The sequence below is a fragment of the Telmatherina bonti genome (assembly GCF_933228915.1).
Source record: "Telmatherina bonti genome assembly, chromosome: 1".
NCBI lineage: Eukaryota > Metazoa > Chordata > Actinopteri > Atheriniformes > Telmatherinidae > Telmatherina > Telmatherina bonti.
In genome coordinates, this window is record NC_136619.1 from 10,973,380 (window position 1) to 10,990,548 (window position 17,169).

At 38.9% G+C, this 17,169-nt stretch overlaps 1 protein-coding gene across 1 annotated transcript in view; it reads left to right on the forward strand.

Moving 5' to 3' along the window:
- The window catches only part of itfg1 (integrin alpha FG-GAP repeat containing 1), a 199,768-nt gene that overhangs the window by 20,286 nt on the left and 162,313 nt on the right, over positions 1-17,169 (forward strand). The window contains exon 2 of the mRNA XM_079244943.1: positions 6,876-6,922. Coding sequence (XP_079101069.1) covers positions 6,876-6,922 — 47 coding nt within the window. The remainder of the gene's footprint in view (positions 1-6,875; positions 6,923-17,169) is intronic.

Consider the following 17,169-nt stretch of genomic DNA (forward strand, 5'->3'; position numbering starts at 1 on the left):
ACTCCGCCACGGCCTTTAAAAAAAATTTCCTGGATCCAAACGTTGATCTGGATCACCACCAAAATTAAAGTAGTTCTTCCTTTTCATATTTCCAACAACTCCTAAAAGTTTAATTAAAATCCTCCTATAACTTTTTGAGTGATCTTGAACACAAACAGATAAACGCCGGTAAAAACATAACCACCTTAGCGAAGGTAAGAAAAAAGCGTTGGATCTTGCAAGGAGCAAACCCAGAGGGGGAGGAGCCAAGACAGGGTGCCACTTTCACAACATTACCTACCCCAGCTTTAAACATGTCCATTATTTGCAGACCTGATGAAATCCCTCATAACACACCCTGCACCACAGGAAAATCTGACACGATGCTGGAAAACATCAAGCCTTTGCTGGCTTTGCTTCCAAGATGGAAAACCAGCCTGATCGAGAACCAGTAAATTCACCTCTAAAGTGCTGCAGGGTTAGGAATTATTCTGCTGCAACACACATGACTCAAACCAATACGTAATTAGCAGACCGGTGCAGACTTTGATCTGCTCTGGTCTGTTAATGAAGTCTGCTGGGTGTCAGGTGAGTTGCAGCAAGAAGACTCCTAACATTTGCAGGACTGTGGCCCTCCAGGACTAAGTTTACTAACCCCTGTTTTAAAGCAAATTTAAAGGACTAAAATAAAAAGTCTTGTTCCTGGATGGGATTCCTGGACCAGAAACCGGGTCTGACAGGGTCAGAAAAACCTTATTATTCTGAACAGAGGTGGTTTGAGACCTGCCTGTCAAATTCCTCCCCACCACTGCAGTACTTGCTTCAGTTCACTTTGTTTTGCTGTTTGTTTTAAGATACTTGATTTGTGTTAGAAGGGTTTTAAAGTCCTGTCCTTAAGAGCAGACATGTTATTATTCTGTTAGTCAAGGACTAGCTGATTATAGCTGATTGGCTGGATCACAACCTGATGACAGAGAGACTCGCAGATGTGCACACAGACATTTAAATCACGTACTGAAATCAGTGTGGGGGTGGGTGGGTGTGTTTGTGTGTTTATGTGTGGCACCTCGTCGTGAACATGCACATGTGGGCATAGAGGCGCTTTCTGAAGGGCCAATTGTAGGCAGAGATGATTTTATCGGAAACAAAAAAACTAAGAGGATGTGCAAGCTGACAAATAATCAAGTAATCAAATATTACTTTCCATTTATCTGAATAATTAGCATTCTTTTGCCTTTTTGTTGCTTGTTTACGTAAGTCGTATTTATTATACACGTTCATCCTGAAAATGGTTTTTACTTCCAGATACTCCTGAACGAGTCTCTCTCTGTCCCTCTGTGCCTGCTTATTGATGCCTTTGCATCTTCTGCCATCCTACCTGGCATATTCTTCATCTTCTAGCAGCGTGACATGTCGCTGAAAGGTCTGAATCCCTCACGCGAGCCCACCTTCCCACACACAAACACTTTTAGATACTTGAATTATGTACGCATCTTTCCCAAATGGAGGAGAATGACATCGCAATTAGTTTAAATGCATGTGTTCACCCTGCAAAGAGCCAGATCAGAGTTGCAGAAGTCTTTCAGGATGGTGAAGTCTGTCATGGCACTCCATCTGTTTGTTGCTCCATGGTCTGGGACATCGTTTTATGTTCTTACATCGAACTTGATTGCAGTAGTCTGGATCCTAATTTGAGCTTGATTTGCATGAAGTTGATTCAGAGATGTAGCTGCTGACTTTGTATGATTAACAGGATTTATGTTCCAGTGGCAGATGTACAACTCTGGGTCAGGTTGTCCATAAATTACATAAATGTAGTTTTCTCTTTGCAGTTATTCAGAGTCACAGACTCAGGACTGAGTTGTGATGTTGTTCCGTCACAGACCACTAATCCTGTTTGACTGGTGTAATTTGGGTTTCATTCCACATTGATACCTGGCTGAAGCACACCTGTCATGTGGCGCAGAGACTCCATGAAGCTCTGCTCTCTTCAGCTCAACTGGTTTATCTTTTAAGCTGGATTTAGAGTCGCTCGGCGTGTTTCTTCCACAGTTACTGCAAAACTGTGCAAGAACCTTCAGAAATCTGGAAACATCGAATCCCAATCCGACCAATCACAAGAGAGTATTTCCCGCTTGAGTTTGCTGCAAGGAAACACTAAAGCATGCAGGATGGTAGCCCTCGAGGACCGGCATTGGAGACCCCGGCCTTACGGAGACCCCCCGGCCTTTACTTCACATTTAAAGCTTGCTCTGAGAGATTTTTCTTTTTACTCTGGGTGAAGTGGTTCCTCGTCCTGATAATAGTCTGTACATTTTGTAATCATGAACAATAAGAAATATAGTTAGACCCTCAGTTTACTGTAAATCTGTAAAAACTCTGATCAATCCAAACGTTCGGACGGAAATTGAGTTGTTTATTTTTCTTATATTTTGTAGCTTTTTCTCCCGGCTCCCCTCCTCCCCCTCCAGCAGAGCATACCTGATAGCCACACCGTGTGTTAGGATGAAAATACAAAAGAAGAAAGAATGAAGGCAAATATGACAAAATGCAGGAAGGATTTCCCGACCCAGCTCGGTTTATTTGCTTCCTCCTGCTAAACAGCCGAGAAAGAGAAAATCTGTGGATAAAATATCCTTGGATCATGTAAGGAGCAAAACCAGAGGGGGAGGAGCCAAAACAGGGCGCCACTTTCACATCTTGCTAGCTCCCCAACATCACCTACCCCAGCTTTAATGTGGAAATTCTTACGTACATTGAGTTTTTTTGTTTACTTTTTTCTGATTACAAAGTACCTTTCAGTGTGTTTCTCATTCATTCTTTTACACACGTTTATTCTCATTTCATATTCTAGATTTGCAATGTTCTACTTTACAGTGTTTCTTCTCTGCAAACACACCAAGGTGCTTTTTCCTTTTGAGGATTGATGTGCCTAACGTCCTGTTGGAGGATGATGACTCGTATCAGCCACTTTTTTTCTTTTTTATTACATTTTTTACGTTTCTATCAGATGTACAGACAAGAGAGAACCAGATTACCGTGCAGTTCAGAGTTTGTGATGGGCCAACAAATGAAATGAAAAGCAGTGAAACCACAGAGGACAAAATGAAGCTTCATTTCATGCCCATAAAGCACTTCCCTGTAGGTTTAGCAGAACTTTATGCAGTGACCTTCACTGCTCTGCGTCTCCCTCAACCACGGCACAATTCTCCATAACTGTATCAGTATGAGGGAACTTAGGTTGATTGTGTCTGTTTGATAACATCTGTCATGTTGATGATGACTTTACGTTGTCTCTGCTGAGCTCAACAGAGAAGCAGAATGACCAGAAATCATAGTCAAACACATCAGGGGCTCAAGCTGAACTAATATTCAAGTCAATCACAAAACTAGATTTTATAAAGAGTTGATTTGGCTGCTGATTTTTTTTAAATGTTCTTTTTTTTTTTTGTTTGTTTCTTTTTATTTAAAGAATAATTATTCTTTTTTTTTTTTTTTTTTTAGTTTTGTAGCTGTGTGGATATAAACTATATCTCAGTCCCTGTCTGTTATTGTACTTTTCTTTATAACAGCTCTTAACATGAATGATCCATTTTGTAGTAAATTTCCCTGTAACAGTAAAACTGTGTTGAAGTGAACGGTGGTTTATATACACTTAGGTTTATATTGGTGGCTGGAAGCAGGTTATGAGGCTGTAGAATCATTTTGGCAAGAACTGTGAGTTGGTGAGATGAGTATGGAGCAAAACAAAAGCAATGAAGAGGATTATTTAAAGCAATCTTCATCAGGTTTACCTTCTTTCTAGGTTCAACAAGTCAAGTCAGCCAACACCTTTTGCCAGATTAGTGTCAGCTCGGATGAGGAGCCCGAAGTGAAAAGGGGGGGGAAGTTTGGGGACCATAGGAACTCTTCTCATAGAAAAGGAACATAAGGGATGAGTTGGATGTAATGTGCAGAGAAGTTCCTTCAAGAGGAAGTGTTAAGTGTTTACAAGCTAAAGATCCTTCTGTGTGTCTCACTGACACAGCAGCATCTTGGCTAATCAGCCAATCACGGCTGGAATCTGTCTAAGAGGGCTGATTAACCCAGACTATCAACACACCACTCAGTGCGTCCATGAACGTGCACAGCAGTGTGAAAAAGCACATACACACAGTGTGCAAATGACTGAACCCTCTGGTGTGTGCATATACATAATGCATGCAATGCATGAGTAGTTCTTGTGTTTTTTAGAAAATGCTCTGAGTTTATGTTGATCATGTGACCAAATCTGAGTTTTAAAAGGGGAAAGTTGTCCCGATGGTGAATTTTTAAAACGAAGGAAAAGGTCTTTTTTTAGTTGGATGGTGAGGAAACGACCTGAAATACCTGAAACAATCGGCTGACTGTGGTGCAATTTTTTGACATTTTAGGGTTTATCCATCAGAATATAAATCTAACTAAACTGATTGGATTTGATACTCCGATCAGTTTTTAACCTGAAGCCGATCCGAGCAAGTGTGATCTCATTGAGCAAGATATTTAGTAGAGGTGGGAAAATCACATCGAAAAATCGAATATTGGGATTTTTTGCTTTACAATTTTAAAATTGATTTGTTAAAAAAAAATCTATTTTTTTAATAAATAAAATAATCCATTATAAAATTTTTGTCATTTTTATTGTTTTTACTTGTTTTTATCTTTTTACTTGTCTTCTTTGGCATTTTAGCAGCAGAATGATGGGTTGACTACTGGGTTGTTTTTCCTAATTGAAATCAAGAAGAATGACGAGCAAAAAAAAAGTTTTTTTTTAAACTTTTTTTTTTTGTTTGTTTTTAATCTACAAAAATCAGCAATATCGAACTGTGAGAATTGCAATTTAAATGGAATCGGCACCAAAAAATCTGAGTTGAATCTAATCAGGATGAAAGCTTATCGTCACAGCCCTAATATGTAGTATTTATTTAGATTTGTTTTAGGTGCTAAACTTTAATGACAATATAAAATGCTGCATTTTAAGCTGCTGTTTTATGCAGGATTTGTTCTGCAGCTGCTGTCACGACACATGGCATCCACTGTTCCTGTTATTTGTCTCCCTTTTCCTTTTCTTACAATCAGTGATGATTTGTATTTTCATATGCAAAACATGGCAACAGTTTGAGTAGAGCAAAGCCCTTTGGCAGATCAGTGCCACTATTTATTTCATGTCCAGTTACGGGGCAGAATGACAGAATGTATCAGTAAAAGTAAACGTTCTCTCAGCGAAAAGCTCAGAGAAAGTGCTTCAGAAGTGCAGCCTGCAGCCTCGAGCTTCAAGAGCAGGCAATACGAGTGCAAGTGCAGGTTATAGGATTCCAGTAGAGCTGAGCTACAGGCATGACCACAGGGTGAAGACTCGAGACATCTAAGCAAAATCCTGCTGCTTTGAGACTGATTTCCACAGTCATTTTTTTTCCTTCTCTTCACTTGCTTTTCACCTTCACTTCATTTTCATTGCTCCCGATACATTTCCAATGTTTTATTACCAACAAGCCAAAGAGGTTCATCAACATTGACGCCAGTTTTTTAAGTTTGAACATTATAGAAGCTGATTTAATTTCTTTCTCCTTTTATTCTAAGCTGCATGGAGAAAAAAAGACGGCTTCATATGAAACACAAAGCAGAACCCTCATATGTTGTGTTAAATATGAAATGGCATGTTTGATAAAGCAGCATCAGTGACCTAAGCAGATACTAGCTTCACTTCATCAGGTTTACCACCCAGCCAAACGTTCTTTAACATCTCATGTCATCTGTTTAATAAATTATTAGCTATAAATTGGTTTAAATCTGAATAAATGAGATGTGAAGAAGTCACTTATTCATTTAGATCAAAGACAGATTTTCCATTTTCTTTTGTCTTTTCCTGCATTTAAGCAAGCAGAATGATTATCTGGATGCTGGGCAAATCTACTTTGCAGAGGGAAGCTTGATAGATATAATGCATTATTATAAGCATTATAGATATAATGTTTTGCTTCATATTCTGGATTCTTATTTTATTTTTCGATTTATTTTGCATAATTGTTTGTATTACAAAGTTTGTACTGCTGGATTGAACCAGAGAGGACAGAAGAGGGACAGAAAGAGAATCGAGAAGAAGAGAAAACAGAAAAACACCTCGTAGAGAGAGAAAGGAAAAGAAAGAATGAGAGAGAGAGAGAATAACACACATACACTAGCATACATACACACACACACACACACACACACACAGATTTTCCATTCTCATATGTGGTTTTAGATTATGACTTTAACAAATTAACACAAAATTCTTAAAGGTTAAATAATTAAAAGATCTGTTTTCATAAAGACTTTGGTTTTAAAGGTGTTAAAAGTGAAGGATGTTTTTACATCCACACGCTCTGCAAGCGTCATGCTGTTTTATAAAAGTGTGGAGACGCCGTCTGCCAATCAGCGCAACTATGAAGGACAAGAAGTAAAAACGCCGCTTGATAAGATTAAATCGCCAGTCTTTCCTCCAGTTCAAACCAGAGGATACTAGTTTCTCCTTTTTTGTTCACAGTGCTGACACTGGCCACTCTAAAATCTTTGTTTTAGTGTTGCTTGTTAAGTCACAGCTTCAACTGCAGGTGCAAACTGACCTTGTTTAATCTCGGACTGTAAACATACGTCACTAACTTACAGAAAGACGTTCAGGTTGTTGGGGTTCAGGTTACAGCTGCTGTAAGTGTGGAAGCCAAATGTAGCTGTGTTATCCACACAGTGCTGCCACTCCAGCTCGTCTGCAGCATCTTTTACATTATAAACCAGTATTGTCTTTGGTGGACGTGTGTTTGAGCATAATTACCATAATAAACAATGGTTTAGCAGTTACTAACTTGCACTCTCTTCTCTTTGTTTCGTCTCAACAACAGACCTGTTCTTAACAACCAAGACCTCCTTCGAGACCTGGATCAACAAGGTAACTAGATTTTTTTAACTTATTTGCATTGCATGCATGAGTCACTTTTATTTGCTCTCATGGAGGTGTATCCAAACTTCTGACTTGTACAGTAGCTGTGAGCTCAGTTTGAACAGCATTGCATGATGGTACTGCATGCAGCCGCCTTTATTTATTGTGGATAAGAAAACATAAAAGCTGAAGTGTCGCCTCTGCCTCAGTGTTTCCTTGTGGTGTCGAGGCACCGCAGCAGTTTGTTGCCACTGAGGTTTAATCTTTACAGCAAGCTGCAAGTAATGTACGATATCTGGAGAGTTTAATATCTGAGAAAGTATAGATGTTTTATGTGTTGCAGTGCAGAAACACAAAGTATTCAGGAAAGTGTTTTGTGTGTGTGTGTGTGTATGAATATGAGGTATGTGTAGGTTAAACTCAGAATAGTTGTCATGTGGTGAACTGACAGCTGGTTGTCCATTCAGTTGTTACCACCTGGTTGATAAAGGTCCAACGGAGAGCAGAGTTCATGCTGAGTGGAACATGAATAAGCTCAACACATCAAGAAAAATGTCTTTTTGTTGTGTATTTCTTAGAATTCTATTTTTGAAACTGCAAAAAGACGATTTCTTTGCTGTAAAGCTGCGCTTACCTTACACTGGTATCCTTGGAATTGTTCTCGTTCTTGTCTCTTAAATCTGTAATATTTAAAAATGCAAAGACACTGAACCATTGAAAACCATTCAAAACTGGTTAAAATGAGAAAAAAGACCAAGTCAGAGGATTCATGTTAGAATTGACTGTTCCTTGTTAAGGAAAAGAAGATTGTGTATGTCTGGAGAGGAGGTCTTGCTGATACCGTTAGCTGCTAAGCTAATACATCGAATGTGAGGGTCCCAGGTTCAGCCTGAAGATCTCGCCTGTCATACGTCAACCTTCCTCTTTATAGTTGAGACCGTAAATTCTTCTGCTGAACCGTGGCCTCCTACTTATTTGTGCTAAAATCCCTGATAACTTAAACTCGAGCCATGTGTGTGTGATTTCTGTTGATACCTCAGTCCAGCCACCGTTCTTGACTTTCCTGTCAGGAACTCTGTTCCTGCTTCTTCTGAGCTCTCTCAGCGTCTGTTTTTCTTTCTGTTATAGACTCACATCAAGTCATAATAAAAGAATCTATTGATTAGATACTGAATAATAATAATAATAAATGAAAGAATATTTCCGATTATATTTGTGATTAAAAATGATAGAATATGTAAAATATACTTAATTATCAACATATCCACCGACTATGGCACACGTGTGCATATTTAAGTTTAATGTAAACCCTTTCAGACTGTCATGGTTCCTCCCTGTTGCCTCCTGTCCTAATTGGCTGCCCCATCCTCATGTGTTGCACCTGTATCTCTTAAGCTTCCCTCTTTTGTCCAGGAATATAAACTCCATCCTCACCTCATGTCTCTGCCAGATTGTCTTTAGTCTTCCAGCCTTCGTATACAAAATAAATATACTTTTTCTGTCTGAAACCATTGTCTGCATTTGAATCCAACCTGCATCTTGTTCCAGTCAGTGAGCCTGATCTCAGCCTCCACTGTATTAAACTCTTGTCTTTAAAAAAAAAGACTAAATTATCTGTTTGAATACACAGCCGACACGTCCCATCATCAAGAATAATGGCACAAATTTGCTTTGGGAACAAAGCTCGATATATAAACTAGGAAGTTAAATGAAGTGGAGTCCCTGTGTGAAATTTCAGTGCTGTAAATGAACATAATATGTCTCCTTTGATGCAACAAATGGGTTGGCAGGTCTCTGGTAAACCTGGGATTTCTGGCACTGCTGCAATACTAGTTAATATTCTGGAATAGCAGGAAAGGGAGACCACGGCTCTGGGTTTTTGTCAAAGGGCCCTATTTGAAATTCAGCAGGTCGAGGCACAAGCCGAACAGTAGTCTATCTTATCACAGGGAGGGGGAATATGAAAAAAGAGGGGGAGGAGGGAGGGAGGAGTACAGAGGCAGAGGCAGATGGAAGGACTGAGCAGAGAGAGTGTTTGTGAGGAGAAGTGGGATCAAGCAGGAGTGAAACAGAACAAATTTCCTACCAGGCCCAAACAGCCTTCGGATCAATCGGTGGCAGGAATGTCGGTCTGATGTGAGACAGAAAATAATCCAGGGAAGATCTAAGCATCATTATTTATCCTCTAACACAAGGATCCCCAACCATGGTCCTCAAGGACCGGTGTCCTTCAGGTTTTCCACGCGTTTCTGCTGGAACACACCTGACTAAGACTCAGATAAGCTCTGCACATTTCTGCTCAATACACATTGATTTCAATCAGGTATGTTTCTGCTGGGACACTTGGAAAGCCTTCAGGACACCGGTCCTCGAAGACCAGGATTGAGGATCTCTGCTCTAATATTGTGATTCACTTATTGGAAATGGAGCTGAATTCCCCAGTCCACCCCACCAATCCATGAGGAAGCTTTCTGGTCCAGTGTTATACAATTATACAATACAATTATAAGTATTATGCAGATTTAAGCTGAGCAAAATATGTCAATGCTGTATGAGTTGATGAAATCTCTCTATTAGACATTGTGGTAAATTAGTTAGAGAGGTCGGGGCATCGGTTGTTCGCTGCTTCTCCACTGCTTTTTGCTTTAACTTGTAGCACTTTGAGATTGTAGTGTGTTAAAAGTTTTTTATGCATGATTTTACATTTTGCACTGAGTTTCATCTTTACCGAACAAAAGTTTCACAGGTTTGCTAAATTATCTTTACTAATTTAACACGTCGCTTATGTAAGGGATAATGCCCGCTGAGTTGCCTCTGCAAAGTCCATTCACTTCTGATAATAGACACCTCGGAGGGCATTATAATATAAGATCAATTACTAATGCTGTTTTTACTGTTTTTAACAAGAAGCGGCAAAGCGGACTATTTAATGTCTCTTGTTGTGGCGTTGCCAAGGTAACCGCCGTTGGCAGCACCTGCAGCTCGTTCGGCAGCAGATACTATTGCAACAAATCACCGATGATGGTGAAATATGATAGTGCTGCGGGATGTGTGTGACTGTGTGGTCCATAGAGCTCAGTGTCTATGAACGTAAGTGAGTGTAAGAGCACGGCGCGTCGTCAGGTGATGTAGCCTGAAAGATAAAAGTGTTGAACGGAAATGCCGCCCCCTCCTTTTAATGGAATCCAATGAAAATATGGAGGTTTTCTTAAAATGCATATTTCTTCTCAATATGAAGGAAGTTAGGGAGGACGTACAATGGTTGGTTTCTATGACAGCATAAGAAAAATTCGGCAGTGGAAAATTCTAAATGTGAACAGCACAGACCTTTTTCATTCTTGAAGATTGCTGTGAAATTGGCGTAACCGCTGGAGCATTAATTCAGAGAAACACACGAAAGGTTTGCTGCACCGCTGGAGGGTGACGTCAGAGAGAATGGACGTCTCTGTCCCACTTTGAGAGGTCAGGAGATCCATCACAAACTAACTGATTAAATATTATTTAATAAGGTTGAACCAATATGATGGATATTTTATCTGCAGTGACTGATTTCAACTGATGATTTAGGTATAACATTAACATAAAACAGTACTGAGATGGGGAACGATCGGGAGACTCTTCCTTTCTCCCTTTTCCACTCTGGTTATTGTTCAATCAATGGTCTAAATTAACCTGAAAAATGAAATTACTTAAAAACTGGCAGATAAGATGCATTCATTCGTAACCATGGGCCGCTGTTTGACATAGTCCTTCCAGATATTCTTTCTGCTTTCTGTTTTGTCCGTTTGTCGCTAACTTTTCTGTTGCCACGATTACCAATTAGCATTTGACAAAACTTTTTTTAACTGGTGTCCATTATCACTTTTTAACGGACACCCTGCAACCAATCACAGTATTTACCCAGACCATGGTATAATTAGGTATATAATAGTCTGGAAACATAAAAAAATGAGATGGCAAATTAAAAGGTGTGCATAGGGAGAATTTCAGAGGTGAAACATTCACCTAAGGGAAGGGAAGAGAAATGGTGCATTCCAGCTGAGCGGTAAATTTCCAGCAGAAGAGGTGAGAACTGAAGGGATTAGCCCACACAAAAGCTACTACAACTCATCGTCCTGTCAGTCAGTGTCTGCCTCCTTGCTAAAATGCTGTAAACCTGCATCACAACACGGCTCACATGTAGAAGATGAAGGACGATGTGGGAATCTCCAGCTTGAGTTTTTCTGCTCACAGATCGTTGATCGTGGCAGGTTTATTTCTCAGCGCAGCGTTGGTCATGCTTTCACTAATGCACATCAGCCTGTGGAACATTTCGAACATATTCAGCGAGAACAGGCCTGTTTTGTAGGATCTCCAGACTGAACAATTCAGCTCCATGAAGATGTTTCAGTGGGATTGATCAGCAACTTCCATGATCAGAAGTCCTATTCACCAGGAACGAGTCATCTTAGCTGATACGGCCAAATTATTTACACGCTTTTCCTTTCAACCGCCCTTTTGACTTCAATGTATAGAAAATTCAGTTGTTCCTGCTAAATTATAGCTAGTATTGTTTTTATTAAGATGATGAAGCAACGATAAACATTGTCTTTGGTTTGCTTTAGAAAAAAAAGGTTGGTATAATGTTCGAAACATTTAAACGGGATTAATTTTGTTTATCAGTTATCAGTTTTCTTATTAAGACAGGATGTGTGTTTTACTACAACCTAATGAAACTTTATACAATAATAATGGCAACAAGGTTCACATGACCAGATTTGGTATCGGAAAATATCTGCATCGGCCGATGTGCAAATGTCTGATATCGGATGAGAACCCCACAAAAGCGACTTGGTACATCTGTAATTTCTTATTTCTTTAAAAATTCTAAGTTATAAAAAGAGAGAATAATGCATAAGTAGATCACATTGTAAGCTTTTATTAACTTCGCATACAGGACTGAGCTTATGGCTTTGATCCCGAGGGATAGGGTCAGAGTAGCAGGCATCTTTCTGGGACACCTGGATATAGGATGCTACAGTACAATCTGGGCCAGAAAGATTCTGTTTTGATGATGAGTTGCGGGCTGGTAAACAATCATGATAGTTCATAAAGGGAATTTTTCCAAAGTGGCCCCTCAGAGAAAACATTTATATGAACTAGTAGGAGGATTTTAGATAATCCAAACCTGGTAAATGCTTCAAAGCTGAGACTTTTTCTGCCAGTTTGAACAGCAGGGTAACAAAGATTTCCACATCAAGAGGATTCATGCACCAGCTGTTGGAGAGGTGCAGGTGGTCACATTAAACAACTCTGCCTTCTACTGACTTTTTGTAAGTGATTTATTCTTTCAACAATGGATTTCCAGACAATAGAAAATGTATATTTTAACGTTTCTAAGCGGAAACCAACTTGGATGAAAATCCAGATGCATTTAGAGATTTAAATGGTAGCATAATGGCAAAGTGTTGCAGGACCACATCATGATAGATTACTTGAAAAATTGTGCACCAGGAATGAAAATCATGATTAGAAGAAAAAGTATGAGTTCTGCAAAGCTTCATGGGCTTCTGATCGCTCCAGCATGCAAATGAACACGGCTCAACAGCTCAGCAAATCAGTGTTTGGAAATCTCAGGTTACTGATTTCTTTATTTTTTATTTTCTTTTATGTAATTTGTAAAATAATGTGCATCTATTGGCATATATATGCTGATGTGAGCATCTAGATTTTCTTAGACATATATCGTAGATATTCATTTTGCACTCTGCCTTGTCTCCATCTTGGTGGGTGAGTGGGTGGATGGGTGTGGGAGGGTATGGGAACTTGACCTTACATTTGCCAATGTACAACTGACCCCCTTGGGATGGAAAGTTATTTTGTAAATAACACCCAAAATAATAATTTAAAAAAAAAAAGAAGTAGATAACAATAAAGGAAATCCCAGGTTACTGGCGCCCTGTAAAATATGCCATCTCCTCATTTCCTAGTCTGAATAATGCTACTATCAATAAGTCTTGTGTCACTAAAAGGCTGTTTATTTCCTTTTTTTTAAACGGCGGCATGTTTGTAGGGAAAATGCGTTTGTGAAAAGAAGAGCAAAGTTAAGAACTTCTCAGTCACTGCTACGCACCAAATAACTGCGTCAAAAATTACTGAATTATTTCATCCTAAAATCCTAACAGGCGACAAACAGCCCACACACAGAAACGCCATAAAAGAAAACATATTTAATGTTTGTCTGACATCTGAGATTGAAAAATAAATAGTGAAATTCAAATTAACTTTATTTAAAACAACCTGAGTTGCAACAAAGTGCTGTACACAATCAGCCAAAGCAACAAGGTAATAAAACTGTTAAAAGAGAGATATATAACACAATAAAACAATTGATCATACAAGGAATAAGAAGTAAAACAATAAAAACAAAATAAAAAAAAAAAGGTAATTAAAACGAAAACTATAGCACACTGACCTGAGACAGTCTAACTCTGTGCTAAAAGCCAAGGTGTAAAAATAATAAAAACTGACAATAAATAAATGCATTTCAGTTACAGCACATCATAAATAAATACAGAAATAAATGAAGAATAAATTGATATATAATCAAGAAGTAAAACCAATTTTTTAAAAAATCACAAAAATGCATAAGCAGAACTACGCTTAGTTTTCATTTTAAATACTTGCAAACAAATTTATCGTTTCATTTTGTTGTTTTTTTTTTTTTTAAATAGTCATGAATTTCATTGATCCGGAAAGCTGATCAGAAATGGCTTCTGGTCTCATCCAGAGGTGACATAAACATGATATAATTCTGCATGGCAGTGACTCCTTTGTAAATGAGATGATGAGAAAACGAGTTGTCATATACATCACACAGTTACATGCTGCATGTAACGTTCTGTGTCGTCAGTGAAAGTCTGTCTCCCACCATTACCTCTGTTTTTTCTGCTCCGCTGCAAATATCCCCCAAAAATATTAATTTTTCATTTCTGTTTAAGAACATGAACAGTAAAAAAAATTGCCTCCTGTTTTGAGGCAATCAAGGTCATCAGAAGTCACTGTCCTGCATGTTTCAGATGTTTGTACTCCACACACCCGATTCAGGTGGTTGAACTTCCACAGTAAGTGATCTGCAAGCCTGTTCAGAAACAGGTGGGTTAAAGACGGCTAACCTCTAAAACATGCAGGGGAGTGGGTCCTGTAGACACTCATTAAGGGTGTAAGTCACATGACTCTACACCTGCACTGGTACTTTATTAGTGCTGTTGAAGTTTTATATCCCGCAGTTCTGTAAAAGCATGTGAAAATGTCAGCTTAAGTGGCTTCGCCTCGGTTAAAACAGGAAGTAACTTGACTAGGAAGAAAACAATAATTGAGGAATTTATTACCAAATAGCACCTCAGTGAATTAGTCTTGGCTCAAACAGTGTTTTGGTTATAAAACTGATCAATGAGTGAGGGGATATGACGGAAAGCAGGTCAGATTGTCTCGTATCCAGACTCAGTCTTCTCTCTGTAAGTCATTTATAGCAGGGATCCTCGAGGTCTGGTGTCCTGCAGGTTTTCCTAGTGCTCCTGCTGCAGCACACCTGATTCAAATCAAGGTGTATTTAGCAGACAGATAGCAGAGCTTGTCTGAGTCTGAGTCAGGTGTGTTCCAGCAGGAACACATGGAAAACCTGCAGGACACCAGTCCAGGACCAGGGTTGGGGATCCCTGATTTATGGAAAAGAAAGGAAGGTCTCATCATACACACAAACAGTTCTTAGTAATCGCCTCATCATCAGTCCGTACATTGTCTTCCTCTGGTATCACTCACCCAGCTCCTCGATGGTCGGTGTCCTGCAGACCTTCAATGTTTCCTTGCTTCAACACACCTGATGGAGACGTAAAGGCTCCGCAGCAGCTTGTTAAGTTCTGCACAAGTCTGTTGATGACCCATTCATTTTGAATCAGGTGTGTTGCTGCAGATGCTGGATGCTGGAAACATCCAAAACCTGCAGGACACCGGCCTTCGTGTACCGTTCGGGTCGGGCCGAGTCAATAACAGTCCGATCACAGCGCACGCCGTACTCAGTGGTGCGTTAGTAACTGGAAAAAAAGTGACTAATCCTTGCTACTAGTTACTTTATTGTTGTTGTTACAACCAGAAAAAAGTGTTAAAAGTGACTTTCTTGTTACTTTTTTAAAAGAACATTCTTAAATGTTTTCCCATTAATAGTTATGAAGCTAACTGGTGTTGTGTGAAATCTGGTATTAACTATAACACAAATTTATTTTCCAGAATTAATTTTTTCAGTCAGGTCAGCAGATGAGTTGCATAATGTTAAAAAAAAAAAACTAATGTAACAGCTGCTCTATGGGTTATGTTCAGATTAAATACTGTTGCAATAGATGGATGAGCCCTCCAACACACTGTTTCTCCTGCCCTTTATTATATTTATTCATATTACTATAATATGGGCAAAATTTTCCTGGAAAAAAGAGGACTCTTGTTCGTATTTCCCATTTCGCATCCAGGTATCATTGCTTTACTGTGGACAGCTGCAAGAGAGTCATGACGACATCATAGAGGGAACAGACGAGCCCAAAAACGCAACTAGACTTTAGAAAACCGGTGCAGAAACCTGCAACTTCACAGACAAGCAAGTCCAACAAGCGAACTTTCCAACACTGCTCATGTCCTGCTGCATCAATGCCGTAAACAGGAAGAAACACACAACTGCTGGCCTGAAATTTAGCTAGTGACGGACAAAAACCACAGGGCAACGGTAACTGAGTGATACATTATGATGTTAATTACTGACTAAAGTACCGGCATTGCTGCACAACACTGGTCATATGTACTGAGTAGAAAGTACTCCTCACAAAATATCTCAGCAATACACACTGTGTGAACCAAAAAAAAAGAAAAAAGAAAAAAAAATCAATTTCTGCTGTCTTGATTGAAATATTGAATTGAAAAAAAAAAGAAATTAAAATGAATAAACAATTTTAAAGTAAAACAAAGATATTGAATTTTTTAAAAATGTAATTACATAAATAATTTAAAAGTAAAATAAAATAAATGAAGATATTGGATTTAAAAAAAAAAAAAAAGTAATTAAATAAACTAATAAATAAAAAATTAAAAGTAAAATAAAAAATGAAGATATTGAATTTTAAAAAAGTAATTAAACTAATAAATAAAAAAAATTAAAAGTAAAATAAAAAATTTTGAATGTAGTCGGGAGATGTATGTCGCAATAATCTTAGCATTTGTCATCTTCTCTGAATCAGATGCTCATTTAGTTTTACTTTTGGCCTCTTATTCAGTTCAACTCATTTATCTTCCAGTCTTTTCTCATTGTGTTTATTATTAGTCTTGTCCTGTTTATCGTGTAAGGCGTCAGTTCTCTGGAGGAAATCTAAAACCTTTTGCAGCAGCATCTTCAGTGAGGAATTTAGGTCTAAGACAAAGTGAAAGACTGAGTTCCAGTGTTGTCAGGTGAAAGAAACCGTCTCTGTCCTGCATCTCTGACTACATCTCATTCTGCCCAATAAAAAGCCAAACTCACTGCTTTCAGTGCCTCGTGATCTACTTTTAGTGTTCTTGTTTTCCTTTAGTGCTGCAACATTCTTCACACACACAGACAAGCCCCTGCATCTAAACACGCTCAAATAGATTTAAAAACCATGTTTCTGCAAACACACTTCATGGGTTCATACGGACATACCCACGCAAATATACACAAATATGGCATCTTCCAGCATGCCCAGAGCATTAGACCCCAGTTAATCCCACCGCAGTGTTTGCTTCAGTGCAGCTGCATCTATCGGTCACAGGCCAGCACACCCCTCTTTCTCCAGCTCTCCGTTTTAATTACTTTTCTCTGTTTTTTCTCTGCATAAGTCTCTTTCCATCCCTGCCCATGCCTCTGTTTTCTTGTGATTACACAAGAGAAGGCAGCCACAGAGGGGGGGAATAAAAATCAACAAGCTGCATCGATGAGTGAAGAGTGGTGTTGGCTGGTAAATAAACCAGGTGTTTTATAAGGTCAGCTGTGAAGCGGCTGATAGATCAGTTCAGTCTATTTGTTAGGCAGAGGCTAATTTTCCTCGCAGTTATTTCTGCTCACCTGGAAATGCTGTGTTAAATGTCTGTGTTTTGATTTTCTGCTGAATATTTCACTCTTTCATATTACAAAGTAAACACCTGAAATCAGCCCTGATTTTCTGTTTTTCACAGCAAAGAGGAGCATTATGGGGATTCTTACAAAATAAATCTTTTATGTT